Genomic DNA, 18350 nt, shown 5'->3' with positions numbered 1-18350 from the left:
GAATCCCACTGCTTGAAGCGTTTTAAGAATTGCACATACTCGGTATCCTTGTGCACATCGACCTATTTTCACTTAAAAAAAAAAAAAAAAAAAAAACAGAATTGCACAAAAATGGCACTGCGCACACCCTTGACTTTTTTTATGTACACATCGACCTATTTTCACTTAAAAAGTAAAAGAAAATTGACAAAAACCCAATTGTTTTTACCTTTTTAAAAAGCGGCAAAAAAATAAGTGGGCGATTCGGCACTTTACTGAGAATTTTTTCAAAGAAAAGGCATCATTAATTATAGAAAATTATGCTTGAACAAAAAACGAGATGAAATTATGCTTTAGCGATAACTCGGTCGCGAAATAGCGATACAGACATTCATTCAGCTATGTTTAGCAATTTTTATATAAATTATAATAATGATCTGAATTAGTTATTTACTCTTATGCTTCCATTCAGTCACATTTAACCTTTTTTATATAAATTATAATAATAACAAAGTATTATATGAAATTAACTTTTCATCTAAATTAAAACATCAATCTTAGGTAGTTATTTACTACTATACCTCCTTTCTTGCGTTAGGGTTGCCGCAATTATTTTTGGCAGCACTGGTATCAACAACAGTTTGTCGATTTTTTACGGCCCTCAAAACCGAATAAATAGTACCCACATTTCCTTTCTACGAACAGGACACTTATAAATGACTACTAAGCAAACCTTCATTTACACACGAGTCAATTAATGCTTTTTTCCCCTTTCTTTCCAAATCCTACAGAAACTTCATATTAATCTCATCACATACCGCCATTTTATGATGTACAGCACAAAATAAGCAACATACTTCCCAACTTATATCCAATGCAGTGCCCTTACAAATATTTTCCCACCAGTCTAATTCACCACAATCACGCAACCAATCACATCATAACAGGGTTTCCATAACATTCAACTTCTCAGGTTATAAATAAAACAACAACTTAATGATAATCCAAGGGTCATCCTAAAATGTAGACTAACCTCATTACTCATCATTGAATAATTATTATTTATCAGTTACAATGTATGGTTAGTCAATATTTTAGGGTGCCCCTTGGATAATGCCAAGCTGTTGTTTCATTTATGGTAAACTGAGTAGTTGAATGTTAGGAAAACCCTATTATGATGTGATTGGTAGCGTGATTGCAGTGACTGACGGGAAAATATTTGTAAGAGTTTATTTATATGCTGAATGTTGGTTAGGAAGTATGTTGCTTATTTGTGCTTTACACCGTAAAAGGGCTGTATGTAATAAGATTAATCTGAAGTTTCTGTACAATTTGGAACAAAAGGGGGAAAAAACATTAATTGACTGGTGTGTAAATGAAGGTTTGCTTAGTAGTTGTTATAAGTGACCTGTTGTTTTGTATGAAGGAAATGCATATAGTTTGGTTGAATGTAAAGATTGTTCAGATGGCTTTGAATGGGTTTGTCTGACACTCTGGAGGCTATTTTTATTCTTATTTTTGCGAATTTATGTGGCGACGGCAGTATGCAGATTCCAGTTCAGACAATTTTAGAAAGTTTTTGGATGCTGTTAAGGAATTCTGTGTGTCACAGACTGAAGACACAGAAATTTCTATCCAAGTCGATATTTTTTTTTTTTTTTTTTTTTTTGGTAGAGCATAGATGAGATAGCATGCCTTTGCTTTTTTATGTTGGTTAATCTTTGGAACATGGTAACAGGTAGTTTGGCGACATTTTGGTAAGGCGATAAAAGTTACTAGCTAGGACATTAGTAGTGTACATGGATAAAGTCAAGAGTGTGCAATATTTTGTGCAATTCTGGGACTTTTTTTAAGTGAAAATAGGTCAACGTGTACATGGATGATACCGTGTATGTGCAATTCTTAAAAAGGCGGCAAGCAGTTTGCGATTCTGCACTTTCTTCCAATTTCGCACCTAATCTTCATCATGATTAAGTATTTTTGTTCCATAAAAGTTCTAGTATAAGCGTAATTCGGCTAGCAGATTGATGGAAAAAATGTTGAGTAAAAAAAAAATGCCTTTACTTCGTGAAAACAAAATGGCGTCCAAAACAAAACTAGCAGTTTGCTGTAGCAGGGTTGGTTGCCAAATTTTCGCCAAAAAAATCGCCAAGTTACCATAATCCAGAGATTAACCATTATGTTATTACATTCTTTGACTTAAAATGCAGTTTATTGAGAATATATATTTTTTGTTTTAATTATGTTTTGGATGCCATTTTACAGGGGAGGGCGTTGGACGTAAACAGGAATGTTGCCAAAGGGTACTTTGAAATATATTTTTATCCAATATATTTTCAAATTATGCTGGAACAGTAACATTATGTACAGATCCTCTCTTATTATAAAAATGTTCCACCACGCATGAAATTCTAGTTTATTCTCTCACTGTCTTTTACACTTCAGGCTAGGAATGCAACAGTTATTAAAATCTCATATTCAGGACTGCCTAATTTAGTGATTGGTATATTATATGGAAAAGAAAGGCTTACATTTATATTTAGTAGTGAGCTTTAGATGGCTTTTATATGTCTTTATTAAGTTTTTGAGACTCTTGTTCTTTTTGTTTGCTTGTTTATTTATCCGAAGAAAAAAAACCATCTTGCTTGTCGTAATGATACTTCAGCACACATAAAATTTCATATTAAAACATGAAATATAAGCAGATATTTTCATGATTTTGCTCAAATGGTTTTAACAAGAAAACTGCTAAACAGAATTCTTAATAGTGTAAGGAAAGCCCAAATCAGTATAGAGACCATTGCCATCAGTAGTTCTGAAGCTGAATGAGCTTTCTGCTCAGTGAACAATATTTCCACAAGAACATCTTTAAATGTGTAAATATTTCAGTCAGTTTTGTTTCAAGTGGAAAAGCTTTAGAAGAATTTAATCCAAAGCCTTACATATTTTTTTTTTTTAAATAATTTTGTCTCTTGGCCTTAGAGCCTCCTAAAATAAAAAAAGTTAAAGAAAAAGAAAATGGGTAGCTTCTGGCATAAGCTGTGCCATATAATTAAATTTACTCATTATTTTATGTAACTTCTACGTTTTCTTGTTCATGAACAATTATTTGCATCTCTCCTGGGTTAAATATTGCTTTTAGTTTTTGCTTACTTATGTAGAAGTTCTTTATAATTAATATTTTTATTTTGGTTTTTTTTAAGAACATGACATCACTCCTGCTTAGGATGACTTGGCCCATCTATGACTTCCAGTTAAAAATTTAATAACCAATAAAATTATTAATTATAGAAAACACACATTTGCAAGTAGAGTAGCATTAGTTTTAAAATTATGATTATAATCTCAAGATTATAAACCCATTTAAAGACCACAGTAAATTGGCATCCGGTTTCGAAAACTGGAAACGAATAAAATGGATAATGCAAATGAAATATAAAGATTATTTTTAACAGAAATCAGTATGTGTAGCATTTTGCACAGATTTTGTAAAAATTATATATATATATATGTAAATGAAATAAAACAATATATATATATATACATGTAAATGAAATAAAACACAACTGAATAAATCTGAAGTAAAATTTCATACAAAATTCAATGCTTGAATGTCATACTGACAGTTTAATACACGAGAACCACCCCATTAATTACCATTAATCCTTTAGTACTCAATTAAGAAACATAAATATATTAAACGAATGCATATGTGTGTACACACATAAACACACACACATATGTACAAACATAGTTAAATGCAACTTACTTTCCATTCTCATCCTCGCACATGCAACACTCACTTTCTATAGTTTAAAAAATGATTTTTCACACGAAATGCACGTGAAACCGCGGAGGTAACGTACATCCATAAGCAAACGTTTAATCGAAACCAAAACTTTACGCAGGACTAAACTCGATTTAAACGTTTTGAATGATTAACCACAAGCCACAATATGCAAGCCTAAAATATTTTCGGCAAATGTGTGATTTACGAAGTAGAAATACAACTAACGAAATGTCCCTGAACTTCCCTAAAAGTAAGCAGTCGGAAAAGCTTATTTTTAGCATACTGCAAAGGCTGCAGGGAGGACGAACGTGCTTAACGTCGGTATCAAACCACGATTTTAATTTTTTGATTCATACTGTTTCTGTAGTTGGGTCATATCAGAAATTGCTTCGAAATTAATTTCGGGTGTACAACAGAATATTTTATTACAAACTTGTATTCGAAACGATGGGCTCTAAAAGCGTATTTCAGACGGTTTTCCACGCGCAACAGAAGTAAGTGCAAATTCATCATTTTGAATGGCTTTCCGGAGTTTCTCACTTCCCTTTCCTGCCGCCCCCAAAAAATCATCGTTTTTTTGTCAGTCGGATTATGAACATGTTTGCTATGTTTTGACTTACGAATGTCTGCTTAAAACAATTTGATTAACAATCAGACACCCTGGGTAAATGTTTGCTCATGACATGGGCACAGAAAAGAAAAATTCAAATGCTAATAATATTAGTTAGCCAATTCAAATCCTTGAAATTTTATACATATTTAAAAAATGGATTTACAAATTTATTTAAAAAAGTTAATTATAATTAGCTGTTTTGATTATATGAATGACTGATTGCTTCATTATTTCCATCGAAAAATGAGTCGGTCAAATTACACTTCCTAATTTTCAAGGAAAACAAATCTAGAATTTTACATGAAATTCATTATTAATGACAAACTTAAATATAGCTAATACTATTTTTTAATAAAAATTCTTAAATAAATTATCTGCCAAAGTATATGTTAATAATTTAAAATAAATTACATTTAATTTCTATTTATTTTCTTTTATAGAAAAATAAATGCAATCATGGTTATATTACCCACAAATAAAATGATTATTTGCACTCCGAATGAATTATTTCTTTAAAAAATTGCATAAGTCTATGATAACTGGGAGTGATGCTTAGCATTTCCTTAATTTAATATCTGTACTTTGTAATAAATAAGATTTTAAAAAAATGATAAATAAAAACTATATGAAGACACAATATTGTTTACGATAACTGAAAAGCATATGTTAATCTCATCTCTCCTCCCATACATCTCTTTTGTAAATGTTACTGCTGGCTACAATTTTTTTTTTTTCCTTCTGTAGTGATACAAGGAGTACATTTTTGTCTATCTCAGAACTAAAATAAAATGCACCAGGTGGCATCACTTTGATTTCATGAGTTTTGTTTTTCTCTTTGATCACTATTTTATTTTACATAAAACAGCAGAATATACTAATAAAAATGCTAAACAATGGATTAATAAATCATAACTGAAAATAAAGTTATTCAGTTTACACAAGTTCTAACTTCATGTAATGACTTTATTACAGTTTACATAATAAAATAACTGCAAATAAATAATAATAATATGCAAATAAATAATATGGATGTCTTATAGTTTGAGATGTAGAATTTATAAAGACTGAAAAAAATATAATGTGCTCATTTTTCTGCCATCATAAGGAAAGAAATACGCTAGAAAATGAACAGTTAATAAAAATAAAATGTATAAAGTTAAATCAGTGATTTTGGTGAAAGATTTGATACTTTTTTCAGGTTGTTAAATCTTAAATTAAAGTTTTCATTTGAGAAACTTAGTATTTGTGACTATTACATATCACAATTAAAGTTGTACAGTAATTGGATTTTTTATAAAAAGTCTTACATTTAGAGAGAGACATTCTGAATATTATAATGGTATTGCCTATTTATATAGAATTTTATATAATTTTTATCTCTGATAATGTGTCCCTCCTTCTGTCTCAGTATCCTGAATTGAGGCATTTAGCCATATGGACAGGTCTCATGAATAATTACACATGAATGCTTCTGAACATGTTTTTCACAACTTGTTTCAGCTATAAAAGTACGACTGAGGAGAAAAATAACCTTTTGAGAAGATTATTATACCAATATAATTTAAGTATCCTACTACATAAATATCTAGATGGGATATCTGGGATGACAGCTGCCTTCACTAACTAACATATCAGTTAAGTGGACTTTCCTTTTTCTTTTCTTTCTTAAAAAGATAAATTATAGTAGTAATATTTTAAATACCAGATAAATAACCAGTTTTAGTTGTACATAAAAATATGTTTATCTTTCTAAATCAGAAAAAGAAAGGAATAAACTAAAAATGCTTAAAAAACTTATTCTAAAATTAAGAGCATTTATAAAACATATTGACAGATACTTAAGATTACTTCTAACTGTACATGTAATATTTTGATAACCTAGAACTGAATTCCCATTCTGTTGCTTAATATGAACATACTCTGCTTAATCATAATGATTACTTTGTATAATGATACTAGCTCTTTAAATTGATTATTGTGTGTAATAAAAGGTTATAACTATTAAACTACAAATAATATCTTACACTTATTTTACTCCTTCTCAAATTTATTGTTTTTCATTCACTGCCAATTTACAAAATAATTTCTTGAATACATATATGAATTTGGTTTACTATCAATATACTTATTTTTCTTAGAATTGTGACTTCAGTTGTGAACTTTATTAATCCATAAAAAGTAAAAAAAAAAAGGTTTTCATAAAATAAGCTTTTATTTAAAATTTATAAAATAATTAATGAACTAAAAATATAAAAATAATTTATCATATAGTTTAATGGTGAAAAAGAGATTAAATAATTATTTTTATAAAATCCATCTACAATTTTATATAATGATTAATAGAAGTGTGGACTACCATTGATGAATTTATAAAGGTAGTGGATTATACTTTTGAAAATGCAATTTGATTCTGTTATTTAGGTGTCTATGATTTTATAATTTGTGGTATAAAAATTGTAGATGAGTTTTGTAAAGATAATTATTTAATCTCTTGCTCTCATTAAACTATATGCTACATTATTTTTCAACTTTTAGTTAGTTAATTATTTTATGATTTTAAATAAATATATTTTATTTATAAAAAATTATTTTATAAAACTTTTTAAAGATTTTTCTTTTTAAATTTTCATCTTTTTAGTGTCAATTACATGTTTAATCAAATTACTCTATTGAAAATAGTTTTTCAACAATGAATAATCACCCTTTTATTTCCAACAATTCTGTTACGTCAAATGGTTAAAAAAAATTCCTGTGATTTTGCCAAAAAATCAAAAATTACATTTAAATCTTATATAACTTCATTTGAAAGATTTTTTCCCACTCTGTCTGAAGGTGCACGCAATAGAATTCTGAGAATTTTAGTTTGTTCACCAAACGAAGATATTCCTGAAAGATCATTCAAACATTAAATGTAAAAAATCTAAATAAAATTTTGTAAAAGGTCTATTCATCAGATTGTATTGTCATCCATAATGAGTGTGTGTACAAAATTTGAGCTCAAAATCTTGCCTGGAAATACTTTTAGGAATGAATGGCAAAATTTTGACAGCAGTGACAAAAACCATCAGCAAGTTAAATAAAAGCTTATAAAAAAAGATAGTTTTAAAACATTGTGGAATATCACCTAATTAATGTTTTTTTTTTATCATTTTTGTTTTATAACAGATACATTTTTGTATGTTGGAATTTAAAAATTTCCTATTGACATTCCTATGCCTATTTTATTCCTACTGATAATAAATACTGGCCTCTTAAAAATAGGATGGAAAATATAGATGATGCTGGCTTTATCAACATGCACAAAATTCTTTTAATGCTGTCCCACATTTAATGGTCAATACTAATCTTGATTGTATCTTGTTCCTCCAGAATTTGCAGAAGTCAGACCAATGCTGAATCTATAGGAAAATAGAATAGAATTATACCTAACTCCAGACTAACTTGTCAAATAATTTTCTAATATAAGTGGATGATGAATTTTATTTGGCAAAGCATAAAACTGATAACCTACTCAAGGATAATTGTTCTACTGAGAGGCCTGGAAATTAATTGTTCTACTGAGGAAGTAAAATCAACTCTAGTTGCTTACAATTTAAGTGTTCTTAAAACTGCACAGCTTTGATAACTGAAAAGCAAAATAATACCTTGTATTTTCCAATCTCAGCTGAAGTCATCCTTCGATATTGATGAAATTCTTGAAATTGGTAACCTGCCAGAATTTGTAATTAAAATTGAAAAATTTAAAACCAAGCACTATTGTTTTATGTTTTAACATTCAGAACTTTGATCAATTCTCTGATAATTGTCCCTTAAACGCAAATGTAGAGGTTCTCACTTGACGATTAATTGTAAACAGATGCAATTAGATAATCTACTGTAATTGTGTTGGTGTGCAGGCCTCATTTTGTAGGTGCATAGTATTTAAAACCATCAAAACCGAAGAATTGCTCAATAAACTCAGGAGTAAACTCTGCAAAAGCAGCTAAATTGGCTCATTCTGTCCCCATCTTATCAATAACATACCTGCCAATCTGGATGCTGATAAACAGCAAAACTAATTACCAAGTTTTCCTAAATTACCCCAAGTTCATAACTGAATCCTTCAGGCCACAGATGATATCAGGAATCTGCTCAGTAAACCTCCACCAGAAAATTAATTGAATTATTCAAAATTTTGAAAAAAAGTTCCAGAATTGATAATAAAACAGAAAGAAAGTTGGCCTTGTTTAATTTTTAGTAGGCCTGCAATTAACAAATTATATATATATATATATATATTTACAGTGATTCTGTTATATTGCCAAGTTTTTGTACTTATCCCACACTTGCTACTTAACCCCTTCCTCGAGTTTTCCAGTTCTTACCTAGTAAAAAGTGCATAGCTGTGAAAGAATCCTCTTCTCCATCTCCACTTTAGCCCATATATTGTTTTTAACTTATTTCTCGATTTTTCAGCTTGTTTCATCTTACTGCTTTGTTCCACGCTGTCCTCATTCCATGCATAAGTTTTGTAATATCCAAATCTAATTAACTCTTGATTATCTGGAATGCTGAATGAAGCTCAGAAATGCTGAATGCCAGATACGTGAAAACTTCAGATATACTTTGGAACAACATTAAATATACTGGCAAGAGAAGTTCTCGTAGACACATGACCATGCAGCCCAGAAGCCTTATGCTAATTTCTTTATATTTCGTTTCAGTGAGTGGTTGTCATAAAGGCCCCAGTACACTGGTTTGTATGGGTGCCAATAATATAAAGACGGCACTGGACAGACAGACTCAACTGTCATGTGTTCCCACATCTCTTTCTAGGAAGAATATCCAGCTCAAAGAACAAATTCTTGGAGTAACACAATAGATACATCTTCTGAAAAACAACCGTGTAATTGCAGTCTTAGATGGTATAAGCATAGTTCCAAGTAGAACATGCTTTATGACCAGGGCTTAATTTCTAAGATTAGAAGTGCCGGAGCCCTCTGGAAGACCGTCAGCAGAGAGAAACAGAGTAAATAAATAAATAAAATGACTATTAAACTCACTAATAATTGTAAAATTAAATAGTTAATTATTATAAAATTAATTAATAGCTATTTAATTAATGTTTATAAATTGTTATTTAACCAATAATTATTATATAATTAATTATAATTTAATTGATAGTTATTAGATAATTAATTATTATTTATTGAAATAGTTAAAGATTGAATTAATTAACTAATTAAAATTAAATAAACTGTAAAGAGATAAATTGAAATTTAATACACGATTTAATATAATTTTATTGTTAAAATAAAATTTTCGAGATAAAATTTCTACTGAAATTGTTATTCAACTACATAAAAGAAGTGTCGCAGCCTTCTTATTCAGGGCTCCAGTGCGTTCCGGCTAGAATTATGATTTATTACAAAAACTAAGAAGCACCGGAGCCGAGACACGGTAGGTTCCGGCCCAATTTAAGTTCTGATCGTAAGGGGGGAAGTTCTTTTATAATCACAAAAATTTTCCAGGGCAAAACAGAATGAGGGGAATCTTGGTGAGAGAGAACGTTCTCTTTGACCGCGGCTCTCTGTTGATATAATTATAGCCATCAAGCAGATGTTTGTCAGGGGTAATTGAGTCCTGAATCGGACTCCTAAATGTAAAGTTGCTGGTTATGCTTCCCCCCCCATTCGTGGATACTGTGGGAAGACGATGTATAGGACGTGCTTGAGCAGTTTATCTCAGTCTTGTACTCGCTGTCACTTAACGCACATTTAAGAACACACATTTTCCATCCTACGAGGATAACTAACTGTAACCATCGATAACAATACACTAGATACGATGGCATGGCGAGAAATTTAGACTTTCCTAAACAAACTCCCCCAAATTTATTGCTTTTCTTAAAGGCAAAGGTTTCCCCATGTGAGTGAGGGGACTTTACTTGAATGCCTCATGTTCTCATGAGTTCGTATTTCTAGGAAGATAAGAGTATTGCAAAGTCTGCTTATTGTTAAACTAAAACATTAGTAATTCTAAATTTTGTTTCCTTTAAATTGTGGTTCAGATTTATAAAAAGAAGTACAGGAGCTCATCTTATTTAGGGCTCCGGTGCACTTCGGCTAAAGTTGTAATTTATCTTAAAATTTGAGAAGCACCGGAGCCGGGCTCCGGCGTAATTTAAGCACTGTTTATGACAGCTTTACACATCTCACATTTACTAAATTTTCTTTATATATAAAAAAAATGGTTTCTAAAATTTGAAAATATTCCAGTTACTTGAACTTTCCAGTTAGTTGAATATCTGATACTCTGTCATTTACCATACCAATGCTATTTGACAGACTTTTACCTAAATTTTAATACTCAACGATCAGATATTAGCCTAAGAAATCTTATATTGCGACCTGCCGCCTATTTGACTACTATGAACAAGATATTTAAAATATAAACTGTCTGTACTTAAATACAGATATGGTAACCATAATATAACTGAAATTTTTATTTGAGGTTAAAAATATGTTTCTTTTTATAATACGCTATATCTGACATTTATGCGACATAAAAGAAGAACAAACGTAACTTCCTTTTTATAAAACCATTTCTTTGTAGAATGAACTAACAGTTACTGGCTGTTATGTGATTCGTTTTAAATATTATGAATTAGAACAGGTATAGATTTATAGAGCCAAATAAATACAAATTAGAGCCATTACATTTTAAGAGACCTTTAGAAATTAGTACTCTATAAAATATTTCTAGTAAGAATTAAAACAAAAATTAATACAATTATATTTTATTTCTTTTAAATGGTATATTAAATATGTTTATATGTTAGTATACTATACTTTAGATATTTGTGTTTCTGAGAATCAGTTTTGTTAAGTCATTTGTTGTAAAGAAGCATTGTAGTCAATAGGTAATAGTTTTTTTTTTTTTTTTTTCACATTTAACCCTCCTTTTTTTGGCAAGCATGAAGAGTTACTAAAATTAAACATATGAATAAAATAAATTTTTTTCCAATTTAACTTTTGAAACTGAGAGGTCTTGGAAATATTTAACCTCACCTGCCATGGATGACAGTCATAATAACCATTACATCATTGGTCATACTATCAAATTACATGTTTTCAGTTATGTGCAATAGAAATAAAGTTTGACTTACCAAAATAATCAGTTTCGGGTGGATTATTTTCCATCTCATCTTCTATTTCTCTCATTAGAGCTTCTATCTTTTTTTCAGCTTCTGTAGGGCCTTTCTGTCTAGGTGGTGTGATGTTATAAGGTAAAAAGGTCTTTGAATTTAAAGTATTTGGTTTGTAATCATCTTTAAAATAATTCATGTGACTGGAATTACTTGAAATATTTGAACCTTGATCATCATTTTCAACATCATTAGATATTGCTGAAGTTTCATCGACTTCATTTTCTTCATCATCATCGTCATCATCAGCAGCTTTTGCAGGAATACTACAGAATGAGACTTTTTTTCTTTCTTTTCCCACTGACAGACAAGTTTGCTTTTCCGATGAATCTTCAGAAGTTCCACTTTTTTCTAGATTATAGGAGTTACTATCTTTTGGGAGAGCATTACTGTAACTACTGACTGGTGTACTGTCTGAAATGTGAAAACCAATAAAATGCATCCCCACTGTTGTATTAGGTGTATAAGCTGAGAATTTATTTGGTGTTATATCTACTGAGGCTGCTGATTCGTCAACATTAGGAAATTTTTGAGTAGGCTGGGAAAAAGATGGAGGATTATTTTTTACTTCATGTAAATTGGCATAAATGGGACTATTAACTACTGTACAAGAGGCAGGCATAAGAACAGAATCAAAACTATGCACATTCTGCTTTTTACTATTTTGAAACACATGTGAGGAGCTCTGACTGTTACCAGCTTGATTAGGTACATTTTCTGAAATGTGCATATCTCGGATATTTTCATACACAGGATTTAAATCTGCATTTGATTCTAGTTGATTAACATTTGAACCTGCATCTAGAACATTGGCTGTGGTTACTAAATGATCAGAAACATTTTTAACATCACTGCAATATGCAGGGCTACATACTGATTGGTCAAATTTAGGATAACTGGTTTGTAGACCACCTGTCAAAGTAGCCTTCACATCAGTTTCATTTTTTAAGGTCATGTTATAAGTGTTTGCATTTTGTGCAACATCCCACGGAAAACTTATGTTAGCATGTGCATATTTATTCGAATCTCCACAACAGTATGCAAAACTGTTACCTGCAGTTGAGGAACTGCTGGATTTGGAAATTATGCGGCCATATGTGGAATTTAAGCTTGAATCATCACCGGGTGTTGATGCTGGACACATTTCCTGGGGATTAAACTTTGGAGGCACATTGGAATAAATATTTTGAATTCCTTGCCTTAATCCAGAATTTTCAGCCATTATTACTTTTACGCACTTTTTCCACAAATCATAAATTCTTCAGTGAATATTTTACTCATAACTTTATTCTAAAAATACTCGTGAAAGTATATGTTTAAACAAAATAATGAATATAGTCGGAAGCTATTGCATTCAATTTGCATTTTTACACTTGTCAACAACACACCTGACTGACAATATTACGTAAACGCATCACACAAACATAGAAAATAGGCGAAGGCTACTGAAAAAAAAGTCAGTTAAAGCTATCCTAGAGTATATGATTCTAACTGCTGGTGCCATCTAGTGGATATAATACAAGATATAAACCTTTTCGTCTAACGTGACTTAGATTTTATAAGTCGAGACATAAAAGTTTTAATAGTTTAATATTTTAAAAAAATCTACATGTTATCTATTTGAATAAAATATTTTGCGTATAAAGGTATGAAACCTTTTATACTTAGCTATTTGGAACTTTTGCAATACGTTTGCCATATTAAAAAATGAGTTTTTAGTATATCTAGAACAGTTTCATTAATTGTGCTCAGACAGTTTAAAAAAATTCTGCATATTATTTTTTAAACTTTACAATTGGATGCATAGATATCTCCGAGAACTGTTTAAGAAACTAAAACCTACATTTACTTTTTTCGAACACTTTGAATAAACCACCTTCTGTTTTATGGCAATTTCTGATGGATTTTCGTGAGAAGTGTTATGGGAGAATATTTTCTCGAAAGAGAACAAAATAAATTTCTGAGTCCTTTAAACGCAGTAGCTGAAAGGTAAACCGACTCGTGAAATCTGTCAAAAAACATATTAAAATTAGCTTTGCTTCTTTATCAGTCTAGCCAGTTTTGATTATGCTTAATTTTATTTAGTCTTATCATTAAAATAAATAATAAGCTTTCGACTAAATAATAAGCTTCAGTAAAATAAACAGATAAATAGTTAATACTAGTTTTCCGAAAATCACTTAATTTATGTGCTGTTTGTCAGTGCCCAAAGTAAGGTACTGCCATCTGTGCTTCATTTTTTGAACTTTACTTTCGTTTATACAAGTGGCCGCATCGTCCCCAAAAAAGTTTCACTTAATATAAGAAATATTATCGGATTTATATATTACGGGAAAAGAAGTTAGTAGTCACCGACAGATGATGGAGAGCAGAGACTCCTGACATCTACGTCAGAGGTTAACAGGAGTTTATTGCAACAAATCAGATGCTAAATTGCATCAGGATTTTATTGCAATAAAAATAATTTTGACATGGCAATAAAAAAAATTTTGACAGTTGACAAGCTGAGAGTACGTAAGTGGTACAGGACAAATGATTTTCTTTTCCAGTACATAATGAAGAGTTTCGTATTACAGAAGTAAGAGTGTTTAATAGTTATCAAAGATAACATGTTAAAAATGAGAGTAGTAGGACAAATATTTATTGCACAGCTTACAAAACAGTCAAAACTCTCAACAGAACATTAGGCCGCCATCATGTCTAATGATTCCAGTCATACATCGCGCCATGGAGTTATAAATTTCCCTAATATAGTTCTTTTTTCGCTTGTCTCATGCAAATTGGACTCCTGTCTTGACTTCTGCAGATTTTGTAGCAGCGGTCCGGTGGGTTATTGACAGAGATTTTCTGTTGGAGGCAAGTTTCACGATGCGACTGGACACGGCAGGTTATCCGTAGTGGCAAGGCAAACGTTAAGATACCAACAGTATGAGAACGAGCGTTGTCCTGGTGAAATAAAACAGTGGAACGTGTGTGCGCAAATGGCAAGGCCAATGGTCGAAGAACCTCATCAACGCACCATTGAGCCTAGTGGTGATCATCAGGCATCGTATGAGATCCCATCCCATACTATGACTCTTATCCATTTAGAACGTGAGAAGTAGCAACAAAACGTTTATCTTGATGCTTACGTCGTTTCCATTCGCGGGTGCATTCCTCATCTACATTAAGACACTTGCTGCCATTTAGCAAGCACCGACTCCTCAAACCAGAATCTTTTTTGAGGCAATTCTAACCAAGCATATACAGTACCTGCTTAGAATTGCTCGCCAGAAAACATCATGCACTAACTTAATCTTGAAAAGTCCTTAAAACTTTCAGGGTATTTCTTATCGGATCACCTGTTGCCGAGTGGTTAAGATCGCATAATGTTTGGGAGTTCTTGAGTTCAAACGCAGGTGAACGGGCTGGTTGCAAGGTTGTTTTTTAATTAGTAAATGTGGGCCATTTTTTTCTTTTTGTTCATGCAATTATTTTACTGGAAGTAAATTTTAATAATTTTAATTTTTTTCCCCTTTTCCCAAACTGGTACCCTCTTCCCTCGATATATCGCAAAAATTATTCCTCATAACTCTACTTTTTGTGAGCATTTGCAACACTAGGAATCAGGGCCGGCGGAAGCGGGTTGTAAGACCTGCACTGCATGCGGACGCCGTCCGTAAACAGGTGCCAACATGCATTGCTCTGATAGTTATCAACCACAGGAATTTTTGCTAATAATTTTGCTTTTATAAAAAAATCGGAATCTAATTGATATAGAAGAATGTATAATGATGGAAATTGCGTTTAATATAAATATATCATATAAAATATCTTTAGGATGAAATTAAATGATAAAATTAATGTATATTTTGGGTTGGCCCCAGAGCCGGTGCGACGAGACTGGGCGGCAAAATTTAGGAGCGAAAACGTTCTATAAGCCCTGAGCAGCAAGCGTAACACCGGCTGTTGTATATTTTCAACACTGATCTGTGAAAACATATATGCCTTTCTTTACGGTCATATAATTGAATCAATGTAGCAACTCTGCGCAAAAGTAAAATGGCATTAAATTCAACCTCGGTTTATTCATCCCTGCAATCTAGGAACTCATATACGAATTTTAGTGCCCCATCATGGTTATCTTGTTATTTAGTTTATCCTTTACTTTCGTCTTTATGTCTTCTGTGGGCTTCTGTTGAGTCTTTTCTACTACAGTGCCTTCGTCTTATAAAATTCTACAGCCTTTATCGCTCTTATTTTTTTCCATCTGCACTTCTGTTTCCTTGCAGTGGCGTAGCTAGAGGGAGAGTAAGGGGGTCTATCATGCAGAGGGGCGCCAAATGGTCCCCAAGACAAACATGATTTTCCAGAACATTTCAATTTTTATTCTGATCGATATCTAGGAAATATATTTTAAATTAATAATTATTGTTATACAGGGTGGTTATAATTAAAGTTCCACTTTGAAATGGTCATAAAAGGAAAGCTATTGGACCAAATGTTATCAAACTTGGTAACCGCATAAAGGAGGTCATGGGATTTATTTTCCGCGAAAAAAAAAGTTGAATAAAACTCACCACCAGAAGGGGGGATAGCCCTGTATGCAATATTGTTGAACGAAATAAGACATGAAGACGTCGGTTTAAAACGTGTTTAATCGTTTCTGAAACATGTTACAAAGCATGTTCAAGGTGGCGTCCACCATTTTTCAAGAGCAAGTTAAATCGTGTTACTGTATTCTCAACAGCAGCTCTTAGCATATCAGGAGGAAATGTTACGGACATGTCGGTGTATCGCATTTTTCAACTCCACGAAATTGTTTAGATTATCACCATAAACAATGCTTTTGAGATAACCCCATAACCAAAAGTCACAGGGGTTTGAAATCAAAGGGTCACCGGGGTGGCTAAGAAGTGGGGAAGAGGGGAATCCGCTCATTCGTGAAATGTGTGACACATGTACCAATGTGCTGTGGAGCCCCGTCCTCCATAAAAATCGTGGTATCTAAAATCCCACGCTACTGCAGTTCAGGTATCACGAAACGTCTTAACATAGACGATAAAGGAGCTGCAGTCACAGTGCATGTTACAGGTCCAGCTGTCGACTGCTCTTCAAAGAAAAATGGTCCAATTATAAAACTAGCTGTCATACCACACCAAACGGTGACTTTAGGAGAATGCAATGGAACTCGTTAGATAACATGAGCGATTCGTAAGAATTTCCGGAATGCGCAGACTTTTGCGAGTGATTTATGATCTCGCATTTTTTGATCTCTAATTTATGGTTTTCACGGATGGATTTCTCCGTTACACGATGGAGCACTCGACTTTTATCGCCTTTAAATGATAGTTTTGTTTAGGTCAATGTTTCTTAAGGCTATACACTATGTTAAACCCGCATAACAAAAGGTTAAGTTAGATTCCGACCATTATTTCGTTTAACAATATTGCATACAGCCCCATTTCCCCCCTGGTGGTGAGTTTTTAAACTTTTTTTTGCGGAAAATAAATTCCCATGACCTCCTTTATACGATTACCAAGTTTGATAGCATTTGGTCCCGTAGTTTTCCTTTTATGGCCATTTCAAAGTGAAACTTTAATTATAATCATCCTGTATCATTAATTATTTCGTTTCTTGAATTGTCTCATAAGATATGTTTTAAATAATGTTTGCTGTAAATCAATCAAATATCTTCGTATACAAAACGTTCTTTCTTCTTTCTTTCTGAACACTTTATTTTTCTAAAATAGTGATTATATATATATATATATATTTAAACAAAATACGCATACAGCTAACATTTGTTATTTCAAAACGATAATAAGCAATACACTACAGTCTTATTTTACGTTATAAGCCCTTCTACCCTGAGCTATTATTGATTCAGCGGCCGAACTATAACTATAGATATGCTTGTTGTGAATTTTACTTTTTAACATTCGCTCGACGATTCTATTATTCAGTGAACAGGGTATGAATAAAATTGTGTTTAGACAATATTCAAATTTTATTTCTATATAGTTATTCTATAATTTGCATTAACGTAAGTTGTCCTTTTAAATTTTATTTATTGTTGTTGTAATGTTTTAAATTTCATTTATTGTTCTTGTAATATCTTAAATAAAAATTAATTTTTTTATTTAGGCCATGCCATTGCCAGGAAAAAGACTTAGTGGTTCTCAGATCGGAAAAGAAAACTACAGCAAGAAAAAGAAGCATCAGAACTGCAAAGTAATAATAAAATCATATTTATTAAAAAATCGCAATAGAAAAATCGCAGAGGATAATAAGAATTATGAAGCGATAAAATCGGAGTCAGAATCAGATTCAGGTTGTACGCCTACTGCTGGTAAACTTTTATGAAATAACACATCACAACAAATACAAGACTCTGAAGATGATGAAGATGGAGGCCCAAGTACATCAGAAGTTCCAAATCCATGCCTATATCTAATAAAAAAAGTATAGAAAATGCAACAGAAACACTCACTATAATTCCGGACATTCTGGAGGTCAAACATGCTGCTTACTTAAAATTTAGTAATAATCTTCCAACAATAACAAACCAACTTTGCACAGAAAAGTTTATACGTGGATCCTGCATATTTCATGGTCTAATGCGAATGGTCTAATGCCAAAATCTTGGTTTTTCTCGATGGGTCGTTAATGAAGAAGGAACTAAAATTACGATTATTATATTCTCCAAAACATAATGCAGCATACTGCTTTTGTTGCTTGCTGTTTATTACATCAAATTCCGCTATACAATTATCTTTCGTAACTACATCTGGCTTTAATAA

General features: G+C 31.7%; 1 protein-coding gene across 1 annotated transcript in view; it reads right to left on the bottom strand.

The window, feature by feature from the left end:
- Window positions 1-12994, bottom strand: part of LOC118182205 (uncharacterized) — a 45839-nt gene extending 32845 nt beyond the window's left edge. The window contains exon 1 of the mRNA XM_035351523.2: window positions 11530-12994. Coding sequence (XP_035207414.2) covers window positions 11530-12790 — 1261 coding nt within the window. The 5' untranslated portion in view covers window positions 12791-12994. The remainder of the gene's footprint in view (window positions 1-11529) is intronic.
- Window positions 12995-18350: the final 5356 nt, after the last annotated feature.

The sequence above is a fragment of the Stegodyphus dumicola genome, chromosome X2 (assembly GCF_044657685.1).
Source record: "Stegodyphus dumicola isolate Sdum_Otavi_A_Nest chromosome X2, ASM4465768v1".
Taxonomy (NCBI): Eukaryota; Metazoa; Arthropoda; class Arachnida; order Araneae; family Eresidae; genus Stegodyphus; species Stegodyphus dumicola.
This window is presented reverse-complemented; position numbering and strand designations above follow the sequence as displayed.